General features: G+C 40.3%; 1 protein-coding gene across 1 annotated transcript in view; it reads left to right on the top strand.

Moving 5' to 3' along the window:
• The window catches only part of LOC144967586 (pre-rRNA 2'-O-ribose RNA methyltransferase FTSJ3-like), a 32223-nt gene extending 26014 nt beyond the window's left edge, over window positions 1-6209 (top strand). Inside the window, exons 14-18 of the mRNA XM_078905042.1 lie at window positions 264-745; window positions 1167-1251; window positions 1496-1588; window positions 4623-4717; window positions 5371-6209. Of these exons, the coding sequence (XP_078761168.1) occupies window positions 264-745; window positions 1167-1251; window positions 1496-1588; window positions 4623-4717; window positions 5371-5614 (999 nt within the window). The 3' untranslated portion in view covers window positions 5615-6209. The remainder of the gene's footprint in view (window positions 1-263; window positions 746-1166; window positions 1252-1495; window positions 1589-4622; window positions 4718-5370) is intronic.
• Window positions 6210-16142: the final 9933 nt, after the last annotated feature.

Raw genomic sequence — 16142 nt, 5'->3', positions numbered from 1 at the left:
ACCCACCAAACATAACTCTTGCTTCATGGGCCTAATGGCTCTGAAAGACTCCTTTTTTATTTTATTGTCTAGTTATATTTTGGTAGATGTTAGATTAAGTGTTGCCGTCGATTTTTTTTTTTTTCATTTTTATTAGAAATTTTCTTCTAAAACCTTGCAACAACTCCAAAATGAAAGTTAAGATCATTTTTTTCTACATCTTCTGTTTTCAGATATATCTTTTCATAAACAATCTTTCTTTCACTTTCTTTCATTGATCATAGTCTGTATTTGACGATCTGGACAGAGAAGCAGATGAAGACATAGAACTTGGTCAGATGGGAATGGAGATCACCAGAAAAAAGAGAAGGGAGAAAGCGGAAAAAGAGCAGTCCTCCATAGACTTAAATTTGGCAAAGATTAATTCAGATGAAGAGCTCTCTGACAGTGATGACAGTGATTACAATGATAAAGTTGATGAAGACGACAGTGGTGTTGATAGCAAAGGGCAAGATGAAAGTGATGATGACGATGATGATGATAGTGAAGATGATAGTGATTACGATTACATGGAAGCCAACGATTTAAAGAAAAAGAAAACCGAGGATGCCTCAGAATCAAAAGTGACAAAGTTTGACGGTATCGAAGTGGTTCCAGTAACTCCAGACCCAAGATTACAACTCAATGAGGAGGGATTGGCTATTGGAGCTGCCATGATGCAATCCAGAAAGAGAAAAAGAGAAATAATAGAATCAGGCTATCACAGGTAAGATGGTTATGATTAAATTATTTTAGAAATTTTATGACACTTTTTAGAAGTATTTTAACAGGATTTGTAATTGATACACTGAATTTAATTGAACTAGCTTATGGTTGGAAATTGTTGTGAATGGAGAGTGTCAGTGATACAAAAGTTTGACTGTAGATTATTATGGTATGTATAAAACGACTTTTTTAAGAAAAATACAATGAAAAAATAAAAACAGCAATTACAACATTTTACACTCATTATAGGAAAAACTTCGCTTACAAAATAGAAATTATGAGATAAAATGATGAGTTTTCAATTTAGATTTTGAAAGCTGATAATGAGTCAGCACTTGTAATATCATATTATCATCACTGAATTGTCCAGGAGCAAGGATTTGTATTAACTTATCAAATGTTCATATTTATTTCATTTCCAGATACATGTATGATGATATGGGTTTGCCAGATTGGTTTGAGAAGGAAGAGAAAAAACACACTCAGCGCCAGATGCCAATCAGCAAGGTAGGCAAATCATATTAAAATAGTGTAAGGTATATCGTTCTACAGATTTTTCTCAAATATTTCAGTTTTAGGGAATTTTTTTGGTTGTTTTTTTTTTTTTAGGGTGGGGGATTGTTTTGTTTTTCTGATCTTTTAAATATTTTTTTTTGGGGGGGGGGGGGGGGGGGCGTTGTTAGGACTGGGTAAAGGATATAGGTTCTTTCTAACCATATTAAATGAATGAACATCAATTCTCTTAAAACAGGCAGAGCTTGAGGAATACAGAATGAAGTCAAAGGCAATCGATGCAGCACCCATCAAGAAAATAGCTGAGGCAAAGGCCAGGAAGAAGAAGAGGGTAAGTGTCAAAGTTCATTGGAAAATGTTTTTGTATGTACTTCAAATGACCATTTTGCAAGGAAATCTTGAGAGAGAGTTAAAATGGTCAAAATAAATTATCTATGACTCGCTCACTTCATATTCCATTTTCCATATCATTTCACCATGATAATTTTAGAAGTTTTGAATACGCTGGATTTGCCATTCATGAAAATAATTTTAAAAAGTCGTTTCACTGTGTCTACCGCCCACCACCAAGCCAACAAAACAAAATATCAACAATTGATTTTTTATCTGAGTTCGGAGAATTTATATCTATGCAATCCATTAACAAAAAGCATAATATTTTTATGGGTGATTTTAACATTGATTATTTCGGAAACAAAAATGAATCGAAAGTATTTCGGGAGATTATTGACACAAACAACTATATTCAACTTGTAAGCGGTCCTACAAACAACCATGGCCACACAATAGATCATGTCATTACAGACATTGAACATTCTCTCTCTTCACCTGTCTCAAATATTGATAAATTAATCTCTGACCATCATTTAATTGTGTTTTGCGTTTTATTTCCAATGAAGCACGAAGTAAAAAAGATGATAACATCTCGTAATTTGAAGAATATAAACATGAACATTTTTAAACAAGACCTTGACCATAACGTTAAAAATAAACATGATGCGAATGGTCTCCACGAGTCAATTGTTGGTACGGTGGACAAGCATGCTCCCTTAACAACTAGAGCAGTAAAAGTGAGACGTCAAGCACCCTGGTATAATACCGAAATAAAATTGAATGGATTAGCCAGGAGGCGGGCAGAAAGAAAATGGCTCAAGTCCAGAGATGCTGTTGATAAGAAGCGATACATCGCGGCTAGAAATGATGCAAAAGCCGTCAATTTCAGGGCCAAAAAGAAATTCTATGAAGAAAGCCTCAAAAACGTGGGACGTTCGAGACAATTCTTTGCCTTGACCAAGGAACTGCTGGGACAACAGACGCAACTAGCTCTCCCATCTTTAATCGATCGTGCAGATCTACCAACTCGCTTTGGTCAATATTTTAAAGAAAAAACGGATACCATCAGGAAAGAACTTTCGTCTGAATCGATCCATACAACATTTGACACGTTTCATGGTGATTCATTAACGCATTTTTCAAAGATTACTGAAGCTGACTTATGTGATTGCATTATGTCGTCTCCAACTAAAAGTTGTGATTTAGACCCTTAAATACTGCCATTTTAGAAAAATGCATTGATGTAATTTTAACACCATTTACATGTATTGTTAATAATTCGTTGCAGTCAGGTGCTGTACCAGACATTTACAAAGTTGCTCATGTCAAACCCCTTTTGAAAAAACTGATCTCGATAAAGAGAACTTAAAAAACTATCGCCCTGTCTCTAATCTTCCTTTTCTCTCTAAGATCTTAGAAAAGCTTGTTTTGAAAGAATTACTGTCTCATCTTAAAAATAATTGTCTTGAAGAAAAATTTCAGTCTGCTTATAGGCAACATCATTCGACGGAAACCGCACTTGTTAGGGTTGTTAATGATCTCCTCTCTGTTATAGACAATGGTTCATGTTCTTTGCTGAATTTGCTTGACCTATCGTCTGCTTTTGATACTATTGATCACAATCTTCTTCTCAAACGTCTTGAAATTACTTATGGCGTGTCTGGTGCAGCGCTTGATTGGTTTAGGTCATATTTGTTTAATCGTAAACAGATTATTACGGTGGATGAATATAGATCGGAGGAAATCTTTCTTGATTGTGGGGTTCCCCAGGGTTCAGTACTTGGACCCGTTCTTTTTGTTTTGTACGTTGGCCCTCTGTCTAAAATCATCAGAAGTTTTGGTCTGTCTTACCATCAATACGCTGATGATACGCAATTGTACTGCGTTTCCAATACGAGAAATTTACAAGAAGTATCAGCCAATAGTAAAAATTGTATCCAAAGTGTTAAGAAATGGATGAATGAGAACAGACTGAAACTGAATGATGATAAGACGGAGGTGCTGTATGTGGGGAACAGGAAGTGGAAAAGTGAAACAGATTTGAAGTTGGATGATGCCTCTATTCAAATTGTTGACAAAGTGAAAAACCTTGGCACATTCTTAGACTCTGGACTGTCGATGGAGCATCAGGTTAATAATTTGGTTAGATCTCTCTTTTTCCAACTAAAAAAGATTGCTTCCATTAGACGGTTCATATCTGAGGATGTGACCAAGCACCTGGTTGTGTCCCTCGTACTATCGAAATTGGATTATTGTAATGCTCTGTTGTTTGGCGTTTCGCAATACAATCTGAAACGTCTTCAGATTGTCCAAAACAGCGCTGCCAGACTAGTATTCATGAAGCGTAGGTGCGACTCTGCCGGACCTCTACTTCATGACCTGCATTGGCTGCCTGTTGGGAAAAGAATTAAATTCAAAGCTTGTGTTTTAGTGTATCGTTGTCTTGAAGGTACTGCCCCTTCCTACCTTTCAGAACTAATTGAAAGATATTCAAAACCCCGTCCCTTACGTTCGGCCAGTGATTCCACAAAACTAGTTGTCCCTCGAATTCGGAAAAATGCTGGAATGAGATCCTTTTCTCATTTCGGACCCTCTATTTGGAACGCCTTATCGCAGAGCATTCGTGAAAAAGAATCTTTGTCTATTTTTAAACGTTCGCTTAAAACATATTTGTTTCGATTTTAGTAGATGGTATGAGAAGCAAGATAGGTTTGGTTTGTGTTGTGTGTTGTGTTGTGTGTATGTGTATGTGTGTGTGTGTGTGTGTGTGCTTGTGTGTGTGAATGAGTATGTTTCAGCCAAAGTAATTTGTAATTTAAGCGCTTAGAGTCTGGTGTCTCGGAGTTATAGCGCTATATAAGTTTTCAGCATTATTATTATTATTATATTCCAATGGTCAGTTTGCATATTCCCATCCCATCATTTTGGTGGATGGGCATCATTTTTTCTCTAATAAGTAGATCTGATCATTGTCCATTGAATTTTCATCTCTTTGAATTCCCATTCCCTTTGGGGTTTTTTTTAATTTTCAGATGTTGAAAAGTTTGGAAAAAGCGAGAAAGAAGGCCAATGCCATCTCAGATAATGTTGATGTTTCTGAAAAGGAAAAATGGAATCAGATTAAACAGTAAGTAATTATTCATTTTTGGTTGTTTATTTGTTTTTTTGCGGGGTTTTTTGTTCTGTTAAGTTTTTTTTGTGGGGGGGGGGGGGGGGGGGGGGGATTGGATTTTTTTTTTACACTTTTAACCCATCACAATTTCACTAAGAGAGCAGTAACAAGGATATGTGGTCCTCCGGCGCCAAAAGGCCCATAGAGCAAGTATTTATTGCTTGCTATCCTTTGGATAGAAGGCAAGTCTATCACAGATGGCTTTCTGTCAGATTAATACCCAGCTACCCAATCACTTCTTCGTGGACAGGGGAGTCAGAAAAATATCTCGACTGCACCTAGGATCAATACTGGTCCTTTTGTGTGTGAAATAAGTGCTATATCAACTGAGCCATCGGGGATGTGGCTGTAGCTTTAATGAGGCCCAGGTCACACAATGGTTACTATAGTCCATTTGTGAAAATTTTGAGGTCAAGTTTTCTATTTTTCTAACCAGATGTGAGAAATTTTTATTTTCTGATTTAGAAGAAATGCAGTTTTGCTATTAAGACTATTAAAGACTTCAGTCAACAATAAACACAGTTACAAAGGTGGTAACATGTGTAAGCTTCTGTTTTATGTAATTTACTTAAATAAAGACATGAAGCCCATTCTTTTTAACTTTCCAGCGTGTACAAGAAGGCCGGCCTGCTCAAGAAAGCCAAAGAAAAAGTCACATATGTTAAAGCAAAGAAAGGTGCAGGGAAAAAAGTTCGTCGTCCGACTGGTGTCAAGGGCAAATTCAAAGTTGTTGACGGCAGATTGAAGAAAGACGTCAAGTCTCAACAGAAAGCTGAGATGAGAAAACAAAAAAATTCCACAAAGAGAAAAAAGCAGCATGCAGCTAAGGCAAATAGGAGAGTGAGAAGATGATGATGTAACCCAGTACCTACAGTCCTTGTATATTGTATGCGTTGTAATATTCAATTTTTGTGATATCCATGAAATTTTAAGCTTGGACAGCCTTCCTCAAAGAGATCTACTAGAAGCTGTAGACTGTAAAAAGTAATAGACAAATATGAATATAACAACTTCGAAAAAGAATTAAATACCAAACTTGGAACATGTAGGACTCAAAACCCTTCTTCAGCCATTAATAAAAACATGAATGCATCACTTAAAATTCCAGACAGTCGGCAGATTATTTAATTTTCTGTCAGAATTGTAAGTAATGTATTAATGTTTCTAATGTTTTTGTTATTGGCTAAAGAAGGTTTTTGAGCCCAAAACGTTCCATGTTTTGTTCTTTTTTTTAAGCTGATTTATTCATTTTTGTATATTACAACGTTCCTCCTATGGTTGCAAGGTTTAATGTTGCTTTATGATAGAACTTCTAGTATTTGATGTTTTGTTCTTGAGGATATCACAATATCTGTAAAGGACCCTTCAAGTTTTATTTATGAATCATGAATGGAGTTGTTATACATCTGTACAAAGGAATTATGCTTAATAAATCAATATGGCAAAATGGCATTTTGTTGATGAATTTATTAGATGCATTCTTTGAAATCTGTTTGGATTTGGTATGATTCCCATGTCATCAGAGGTCTGATCCGCCCATACTTAAATAAAACATTGTGTGCAGAGCTCATATGGGAGATGATTTTTTCCTTGTAAATTAAATCGTCTCTCAATTATGTACTGTTTTGTTTTGAATATAATAATAATAGATAATAAATAATATAATCATAATATATATGTTTTGTAAACATTTGAGTGTATTTCACTTAGTGCCATCTTGTGCCTATGTTTGGATGGGACTTTTAGTTGATCTCAAACTGACTACACTGACTGTGTGCTCTTGAAATCTTTATCTATTCCCTATTTGAACAATTCACTTTGTTTACTTTTTCTCGTGAGCCTTTTATTGTAAAAAAAATATAGAAAAATTTTACTGGCGCTTAAATGTGTTGCAAGCGCCGTAAAACCAATTAACTGTCATTCTCTTGGGGGGGGGGGGGGGGGGGGGGCGGAATGACCCTCATCTTGGAAAAAAAAACCCTCTGAAACATGGGACCTTGGGTGGGGTTCCTGACCTCCCATACCAGGCAGGGAGGCACTTTCTGTGTCTTCTATCCTCCTATATCTGTTTTCCAACATGCTTTCTGTCTTTGTCTTGGAATGAGATTACTTGGTTTTGTCCTGGCCCTGGCCAGAGTTCTTGATTGCCTGGAAGGGAAACAGTTGAATGTATAGTTATAGTTTTGGGAGATGATCATCTCTCTGTTATGTATTGTTATTTTTTTATTTTTAACTTATAATTTGTTGTAAACATTTGAGTTTGTTCCTCTTAGTGGGATCTTGTGCTAGGGTGAGACTTTTAGGCGATCTCAAACTAAGTACACTGATAGTGTGTTCTTTGAATCTACATCTGTTCCCTATTTGAACCATTCCCCTTTGTCTGACATTTTCCTCGTGTCCTTTTAATTGTACCTCTAGAATGTTTTTACTCTCCAATTTTCTTCTTTTAGTGGAGACCTGTGCTTGTGTCTGGATGAGACTTTTAGGTGATGTTAAACTAAGTACTTTGATAGTGTGCTCTTGGAATCTACCTCTGTTCCCTATTTGAACCAATTCCCCTTTTTTTTTTAAAATACAGCTAGCATTGTAGTGTCTCATAAAACATTGATTGTTATCGTTTTCGGTAATCTATATTCGTTATCTACAGAAAATATGCAGCTTATCAACAATCGCTGATATTCCCCTACTTGAGGGTGCCACATATATTATCCGTAATGACATGTCTGACCTCAATATGACGTCATTGTCATGTTTTATTGTTTTTTTTATACAGTCAACTGTTAACTTTGCCTTAAAGTGAAACGTTGGCGTTGTCAATCTGAAGCATTTTGGGTAATCTCAGCTTTGTGTTGTAGGTTTGTTTTTGTTTTGTTTTTCTGGATAAACAGTGACTGGATGAAGAGAACCGGACTACTAGAACCTGTATCTCTTCTTGTGATGAGAAGAAGGTGGTAGTGGCTTAAGAGTTATTAACTTTTCTTCTGTCAACGAGTACGCAAGTGAAGAATATAACAATAAAAATTGTCCGAACTATTGGGAACTTCTGTGGTGTAATTGTAGCACGTCTGGTCGTTAATCAGGAAGTCTGATGTTCGATTCTCAGTCGAGGCAGACTGATTTTTGGGATTTTTCTTTTCTTGTATTTTTCTTTCTTGCTTTGTCTGGCGCGGTTTCATACGCACTTGTTCAGATCTCTGTCAATTTGGAGCATTTAGAGTCATCTGAGATTTTTGTACTGGAATTGTTTTTCTGGTTAAACATCGACTTGATGAAGATAGCAAGACTTGAGCCTGTATCTCTTCTTGTTAAGAGAAGAAGATGGAGGTGGCTTGACCATGTCCTACGGATGAACCATGATGCAATACCAAAGGTCGCTCTCAGATGGACCCAACGGGGTGCGAAGGAAAGGGAACCCCTTGGAGACGTGGAGAAGGACCCTGGAGCGTGACATGGAGACCCAGAAGTGGACGTAGGGAGAGATGTAAAAGATAGCAGTAAACCGTGATGGCTTGGGATCTGCTGTGTCGACCTTTTGTGAAACTGAAGCATCAAGGGGATAGTTGTAAAAAAAAAATAAAAGAAGTTTATTCATGGTTAAATAACTTGGCTTTTTATCAAAGGAAATAATAGACACAAAACTTAATAAAGCTCGAGCATTTTGTAAGCGCAATATCCACGAAATGTGATCAAAGCGATTTACAAGGGATCCCTTGCCAACAGTAGTAACACATAACATGTGCGAGACATGACGCCTTTTTTTAGGCGAAATTACTTTTTTTGTTTTTTTAAATTTATTTTGTCGGACAGAGACAACGCTGTTAAGTGTCAGGTGCTCGTTTTAACCTAGTACGACGCGAGAATGTGATTAAAGAGCCTTTTTAAAGGACTCAACTATGCGTCACTCAGAGCGGGACTCGAACCCAGGACCTTCCGATCCGAAGGCAGCAGCTTCTTATGGTTCACACTATTATGTTATGACGATCGACCCAATCAGCAAAGTCCGGTCCGCATTCGTGCACCGTCGCGAACCCGCCTGGTAGCATCGTCACAACACACCTTTCGACTAGATGCTCTGCCGTTTCGGGTTCTTGCCCACAGCGTGGACATATTGGACAGGAAGTTAGACCCCACTGATGTAACGTACCGGCCGTTAGGCAGCTCCTCGACCGAAGCCGATTCGCAGCTACCCAGTGTCTCCTCTTACTGGTATCAAAGCCTGGCAACTTCTCACCAAGCTTAGAGGAGTGTAGGTCCCCGCCCCCACGAGGGATTGAATTCGTCCAAACCGACTTCCATCTCGTATGTGCAGCTCTGTCCGTAGTCAGGGATTCTGCGTACAAGGGTTGCCGGGACTTATTTCGGCTCGAAACGGGGGCACCGTTCATTATGCGCATGAGAGGGGTATCCCCATTCCCTCTCTCTTTGATCTTACTTAGCCAGTTTCCCGTAATGGTCTCCCTCCGGACATCGGGGGGCTGGATCGCCGCCATTATCGGGCCCCATTCTCTAGGGGTTGTTGCTAGCGTTCCCGACACTATGTGCATCGACTTGCGAAGTTTTACATCCACCTTCTCAACGTTTCTGCTTCTACCCCACACTGGAGCGCAATACTCCGCGGTGGAATAGCATAGTGCCAGGGCGGATGTTCTCAGGAGCGCTTGGCTAGCGCCCCAAGTCGATCCCGCCAGCTTCCTCAGAAGACTATTCCGCTTCTCTATCTTCCGGGCAACCCCTTCGAGATGAACCCGATAGGTAAGACTGCGATCCAACGTCACCCCTAAATATTTTGGACGCGGCTCATATGGGAGTGGCTGGTCCCCGACTAGGACATTCAGTTTACGGGTGTGCCAACCACTGCATAAGTGAAATGCAGTGGCCACGGTTTTTGAAGTGTTCATCTTCAGGTACCACTTGTCAAAGTAGGATTTGAGTCTGGTGACGTCCTCGCTGAGTACGCTCTCGAGACGGGTCCACACTTTACTCTGAGTAACGAGTGCCCAGTCGTCTGCGTATCCCAGCCTCAGGGAGGAAGTGTTCGGCATATCGCTAATGTAAACGTTAAACAACATTGGCGCAAGTACCGACCCCTGAGGGGCCCCATTCTTTAATTTCCTTACTTTGCTCGTGACGTCTCCCAGCGCGACGTGGAATTGCCTTTCCCCTAAGATCGAAGAGAACAACTTCAAGGTCTTTTTGCACCTTATGATTTTTGCAAGTTTGAGCATTAACCCATCGCACCAGACCGTATCGTACGCCGCTGATAGGTCTATAAACACAGCACCTGTTTGCTGTTTTCTCTCGAACCCGTGCTCAATATGCTCTGTAAGGGCAATGACCTGCTCCGTGGTGCACCTCCCTTCCCTGAAGCCTGCCTGCTCGGGTGGCAGGGCAGCATCTAGGACCGGTCCCCATCGGTTTAATAGAACACGCTCCAACAATTTGTAAAGACAGCTCAGCAGCGATATGGGTCTGTAAGTGTCTGCCTCCTTCGCCGGCTTCCCTGGCTTCAGGATGGCAACTATCTTCGCATGCTTCCACACTTGTGGAAGCTTTCCTTTTGCAAGGATGTCAGACATTGCCTCTGCTAGCCAGGCCCGTGCCCTGGGGCCCAGATGCGTCACCATATCGGGATATACACCATCTATCCCTGCTGCTTTGCCGTTCTTCACTTCGCTAATGGCTGCACCCACTTCTCAGGGACTGAACGGGGCCGTCCAGTCCGACTCCTCCGCAGGTAGCGAGTCCAAAATCGTACGGTACGCCTTGCGGACACCGCGCTCAAAAGCCTGATTAGGGACCCGCTTACTACGGTTCTTAATGTTCTTGGCAATTGTGTCTGCCTCGCATTCCGGTGCAGCCTTCGCGAAATTCCGATCTGGGTCCAATTTCTTTATCAAACGCCAAGCGTGGCGGCTGGAGTGTGTAAAGTCGAGACTTTCCACGGTCTCCTGCCACCGTTGCTTCCTTCCCTCTGCCAGAGACTGAAGTAGTCTATCGGCTGCGTCCTGGGACTGGGTCTGCTGGTACTCTCGGTACAGCTCTTCCGACTCTGCTGTCCAGCAAGGGGTGTAGAATTTCCGTTTGCCCCGTGGAATAGAGCGTTGAGCGCTCTTAACCAGTAGCCTACTGAATCTGGTTATATTCTTGGACTTGGGAGGAATGGCAGGGCAGACCTGCTCGATATAGGAACTGAATTCCTCCCAGTCAGCCTTCCTGAAATTCCATCTGCAAAGTGGGAGAGACTGCACCCTCGGTATTGTCACCCCAGCTGTGACAAGAACCGGCCTGTGCTGGCTATGCGGAAAGTCCCCGAGGACTGTCCGCTTCACCTGCAGCGGTTCACCGTTCGCGCCTTTCGTTACGAGGGTGAGGTCTGGAGTATACTCCTTCTTATGGCGGGTACCCCGGAAGGTACCTTTGGCTGTAGGATCGTACACTAGGTGTAGATCATTACAGTCCATCCATGAGCGGAGTTGTCTTCCTGCCTCGTTGCAGTCTCGGTAGCCCCATTCGTGATGGTGTCTATTAAAGTCTCCCAGACAGATGGAAGGATCGCTGACCACCGGTACCGGTGGTGTAGTCCAAGTCGCTCTATGTGGTTTGTAAATAGGCTAGCACTATTCAGTATCTGATACTGAATAGTGGTTTTGCACTATTCAGTATCAGATACTGAATAGCGGTTTTCCACTATTCAGTATCTGATACTGAATAGTGGTTTTGTACTATTCAGTATCTGATACTGATACTGAATAGTGGTTTTGTACTATTCAGTATCTGACACTGAATAGTGGTTTTGCACTATAATAAGGTGGTTTTTTTTCCGAAACCTGACAAAGTTATGGGAAGAGGGCAGCTGTGGGAGTGAATCTGGGACTCAGAGAAGTGTACACCTGTGGGGAGTGAACCGGGGACTGGGTTTCGGCGGGTTTCGTAATAAAAAGCAATTACTTTTTTAAGAAACCCGACGACACCTGGCAATATCCCACAAAGTTACGGGAGGTAGGCAGCAGCGTGTATGTGTGTGTGTGTGTGTGTGTGTGTGTGTGTGTGTGTAAGGGGGCGGGGGAGGAGGGGATGAACCTGAGATTCAGGGAAGTGTACACCAGTGGGGAGTGAACCTGGGACTCTGGGTTTTGTAAAACAGCAATAACAAAATGGGGGGGGGGGGGGAGATTACTTTTTTACGAAACCCGACAATATGCGGCAAAGTTGTGGACAGTAGGCAAAGCGTGGGGACTGAACCTGAGACAGTGCAGTGTACACCAGTGGGGAGTGAACCTGAGACTATGGTTTTGGACGGGCTTCAGCTAATTTCATATAAAAGCAATTACTTTTTTACGAAACTCGACGAAACCTGGCAATATCCGAGAAAGTTATGGGTAGTAGGCAACAGTGGGGAGTGAACCTGGGTCTGGATTTCGGCGGGTTTTGTAAAAAAAAAAAAAAGCAATTACTTTTTGTTTACGAAATGCGCCAAATTCCAACAAAATGGGGCAAAGTTATCGAAAGTAGGCAAATAATGGGGAGTGAACCTGAGACTAAGGGAAGTGTACACCAGTGGGGATTGAACCTGAGACTATGGTTTTCGGCGGTTTTCAGTGAGATTCACATAAAAGCAATTACTTTTTTACGAAACCCGGCAATATCCGACAAAGTTGTGGGAAATAGGAAACAGTGGGGAGTGAACCTGAGACTCAGGGAAGTGTACACCAGTGGGAAGTGAACCTGAGACTCTGGTTTTCGGCGAGTTTCACATAAAAGCAATTACTTTTTTACGAAACCCGGCAATATCCGACAAAGTTGTGGGAAGTAGGCAACAGTGGGGAGTTAACCTGAGATTCATGGACGTGTACACCAGTGGGGAGTGAACCTGAGACTCTGGTTTTCGGCGGGTTTCAGCGAGTTTCACATAAAAGCAATTACTTTTTTACGAAACCCGACGAAACCTGGCAATATCCGACAAAGTTATTGAAGTAGGCAACAGTGGGGAGTGAACCTGAGATTCATGGAAGTATACACCAGTGGGGAGTGAACCTGAGACTCTGGTTTTCAGCGGGTTTCAGCGAGTTTCATATAAAAGCAATTGCTTTTTTACGAAACCCGGCAATATCCGACAAAGTTATTGAAGTAGGCAACAGTGGGGGGTAATCCTGAGATTCAGGGAAGTGTACACTTGTGGAGAGTGAACCTGAGACTCTGGTTTTCGGCGGGTTTCAGCGAGTTTCATATAAAAGCAATTACTTTTTAACGAAACCCGACGGAACCTGGCAATATCCGACAAAGTTATTGAAGTAGGCAACAGTGGGGAGTGATCCTGAGATTCAGGGAAGTGTACACTTGTGGGGAGTGAACCTGGAACTCTGGATTTTGTAAAAAAGCAATACCAAGGGGGAGGGGGAATTACTTTTTTACTAAACCCGCCAAAACCCGACAAAGTTATGGGAAGCAGGCAGCAGTGGGGAGTGAATCTGGGATTCGGACACCGATGAGGATTGAACCTGGGACTGCGAGAGGCTGATACCAGTGGGCAGTGAGCTCAGAATGTACTTTTATTTCGAAACCTACCGAAATTGTCAAAAGTTATTGGAAGTGGGCACCATTGGGCAATGAACCGGGACTCAGGGAAATGCACACCGGTTGGGAGTGAACCTGGGACTGTGAGAAGAGGATATCAGTGGAAATGAACCTGGGACTATGGAAGATGGATACCGGTGGAAAATGAAGTCGGACTATGGGAGTTGGGTACCAGACGAGAATGAAGCAATTATTTTTTTACGAAACCTGCCAAAACCCGTCGAAAAACCATAGACTTAGGTTTACTCCCCAATAGTGTACACTTCCCTGAGTCTCGGGTTCACTCCCCCACTGTTGCCTACTTTCTTTCCATAACTTTGTCGGATATTGTCGGGTTTCATAAAAAAAGTAATTGCTTTTTTTTTTACGAAACCCAGTGCCAGGTTCACTCCCCACTGCTGCCTACTTCCCATAACTTTGTCGGGTTTCGGCGTGTTTCGTAAAAATAGAAACACCCCTAAAAATACCACGTGTATTCAGTAAATAGATGTCAATTGTAGTCTAATATTTAGTATCTATTTAAATTATTATTATTATTATTATTATTATTATTATTATTATTATTATTATTATTATTATTATTTATTATTATTATTATTATTATTATTATTATTATTATTATTATTATTTATTATTATTAAAACGTAAATTTTAATATAATACGGCAATTAATTCACGGAAGTACATCGCTCAATTAAAAATGGCAGAAAGTCTGGCCACATATTTATAATGAATCGGGTTTGTCTTAGATGACAAAACAAACAAACAAACAAACAAACAACAACAACAACAACAACAACAACAACAACAACAATGAGACAAACAGAAAAAAGCAAGGTTTTAAAAAGTAATAAACAATAGAAGAGCACTTCAATGAAAAACAACAACGAGATTATAACAAATAAAAGATATTCGTAATAAATCGATCTGATTAAATTACTCCAACTACTTGGTGAAAAAAAATAATAATCATAATCATAATAATGATGACGATTACAACAACAACAACAATATAATAATAATAATAATAATAATAATAATAATAATAATAATAATAATAATAATAATAATAATTAATAATAATAATAATGATAATAACAATAATAATAATAATAATAATAATAATAATAATAATAATAATAATAATAATAATAGTAAGTAAGTAAGTAGAAATAATAATAATAATAATAATAATAATAATAATAATAATAATAATAATAATAATAATAATAATAATAATATAATATAACACTAAAAGAACAATAGTATAATATCAACATTAAAATACATTACAAGCAAATAAAATTATTAAAACAAAAGTTTAAAAAATATCAATAGACAGAAGGAATTTAAAAAATATTGGGGGAAAAAATTTATCCCTACCGGGATTTGAACTCTCGAACCATAAGCTCAGAGTCAAACAGCTTATATCCACCAAGCCATGGTGTCACTGAACATTTAGTGACATTTAATCATGTCTATTTAGACATTTAAAAATGTATTTGAATGCCACTCTTACTTTGATATTTTGAACTATGTTAATTGCACAAAAGCAGAAATTTAAAAATTACGATCAAAATATTTTTACAACTTTGAATCGGGCTGTCAGTTACTGCACGTGTTCAATCTGGAAGTAGGTCAGCAGTTTATTTACGTTCAACCGAGATTGTCGCACTTATCACTCTCTCTATAAAAAAAAAGAGTTCCTTGTGGATACTGAATAGTGGCAAAGCACTATTCAGTATCAGATACTGAATAACCACTTCGTTGTAAATATTATGCAAACACAGTCCACCTACTTCCACGGAAATTCGGTTCACCCCATTGCTGTCCGTTACGCTCTCAATGACCCTTACCTTCGATGGCTCTTTAGCGTAAACGCTAACCCCTCCTTTGAGCCTCGAAGTGTCCTCGCGTTGGACCACCGTATAGCCTGGGATCTGGAATCGGGAAGATTGCGCGCCTGAATAAAGGTGGGTCTCCTGTAACAGGAGGATATCTACGCAGTGAACTGCCAATAGCTTTGATAAAAGCTCATTTTTTGCCATACTCTGGCTCTCGAAGTTCAGGGACAATATGTGCGTCAGGTCGCCATCCCCGCCGTCGCATTTTCCGATCGGCAGGCCGCGAATCGATTGATGCATGGGACGTTTGCTTTTTTCTCGGACGTGCCGACGACCCTGGCGACACGAACGCGGTATTATTTGGCTAGGCGGCAGACCGCTTCGCCATTGACGGGACTGATTGGGACTCGACATAAGGATAATAGTGTGGCGCCCGGGATAGGGCTGCTATTCGGGCACCGGGTTTGGATCAAATTTAGTCACACACCGGGGCGAGCAGCTCATGTGGCTCGTTGGCTCGATACCCGGGATGGTCTCGTGACGGTCGACCGGGGTTTACACCTTTGCCCTCCCGTGTGCCTCAAGCCCCCTCACCAACTGCAAGGTAAAGATCCACGAGGGGGGATCCGAAGGCGAATGTCATACCACATAGCCGCACATATATAAATTTACTCTGATTGGTCCACATTTAAACAGGTAAAGTAGACGGTAGTGTGTAAATCGTGTTAGGACAAATAAACCATCAAAACGTTATCTTTGGAACCAGATCATCAGGGCGAATTAGGTAAGGAGGAAATTAAAACATGACCTTTTGTAACTACCAAAAATATAAAACTGCTTTAGAGATCGATAACAAAGACAGTATAGAGAGAACACTTTTTATAATGTAGGTCATTTTGATTTGAGCACATTTTGCAATGTGACCAATGACTTGTGTAAGAGTAAGAGCTCGATGACTTGAG

The sequence above is a fragment of the Berghia stephanieae genome, chromosome 3 (assembly GCF_034508935.2).
Source record: "Berghia stephanieae isolate SIO BIC M18660-M18661 chromosome 3, UCSD_Bste_1.3, whole genome shotgun sequence".
In the NCBI taxonomy this organism is placed as follows: domain Eukaryota; kingdom Metazoa; phylum Mollusca; class Gastropoda; order Nudibranchia; family Aeolidiidae; genus Berghia; species Berghia stephanieae.
This window is presented reverse-complemented; position numbering and strand designations above follow the sequence as displayed.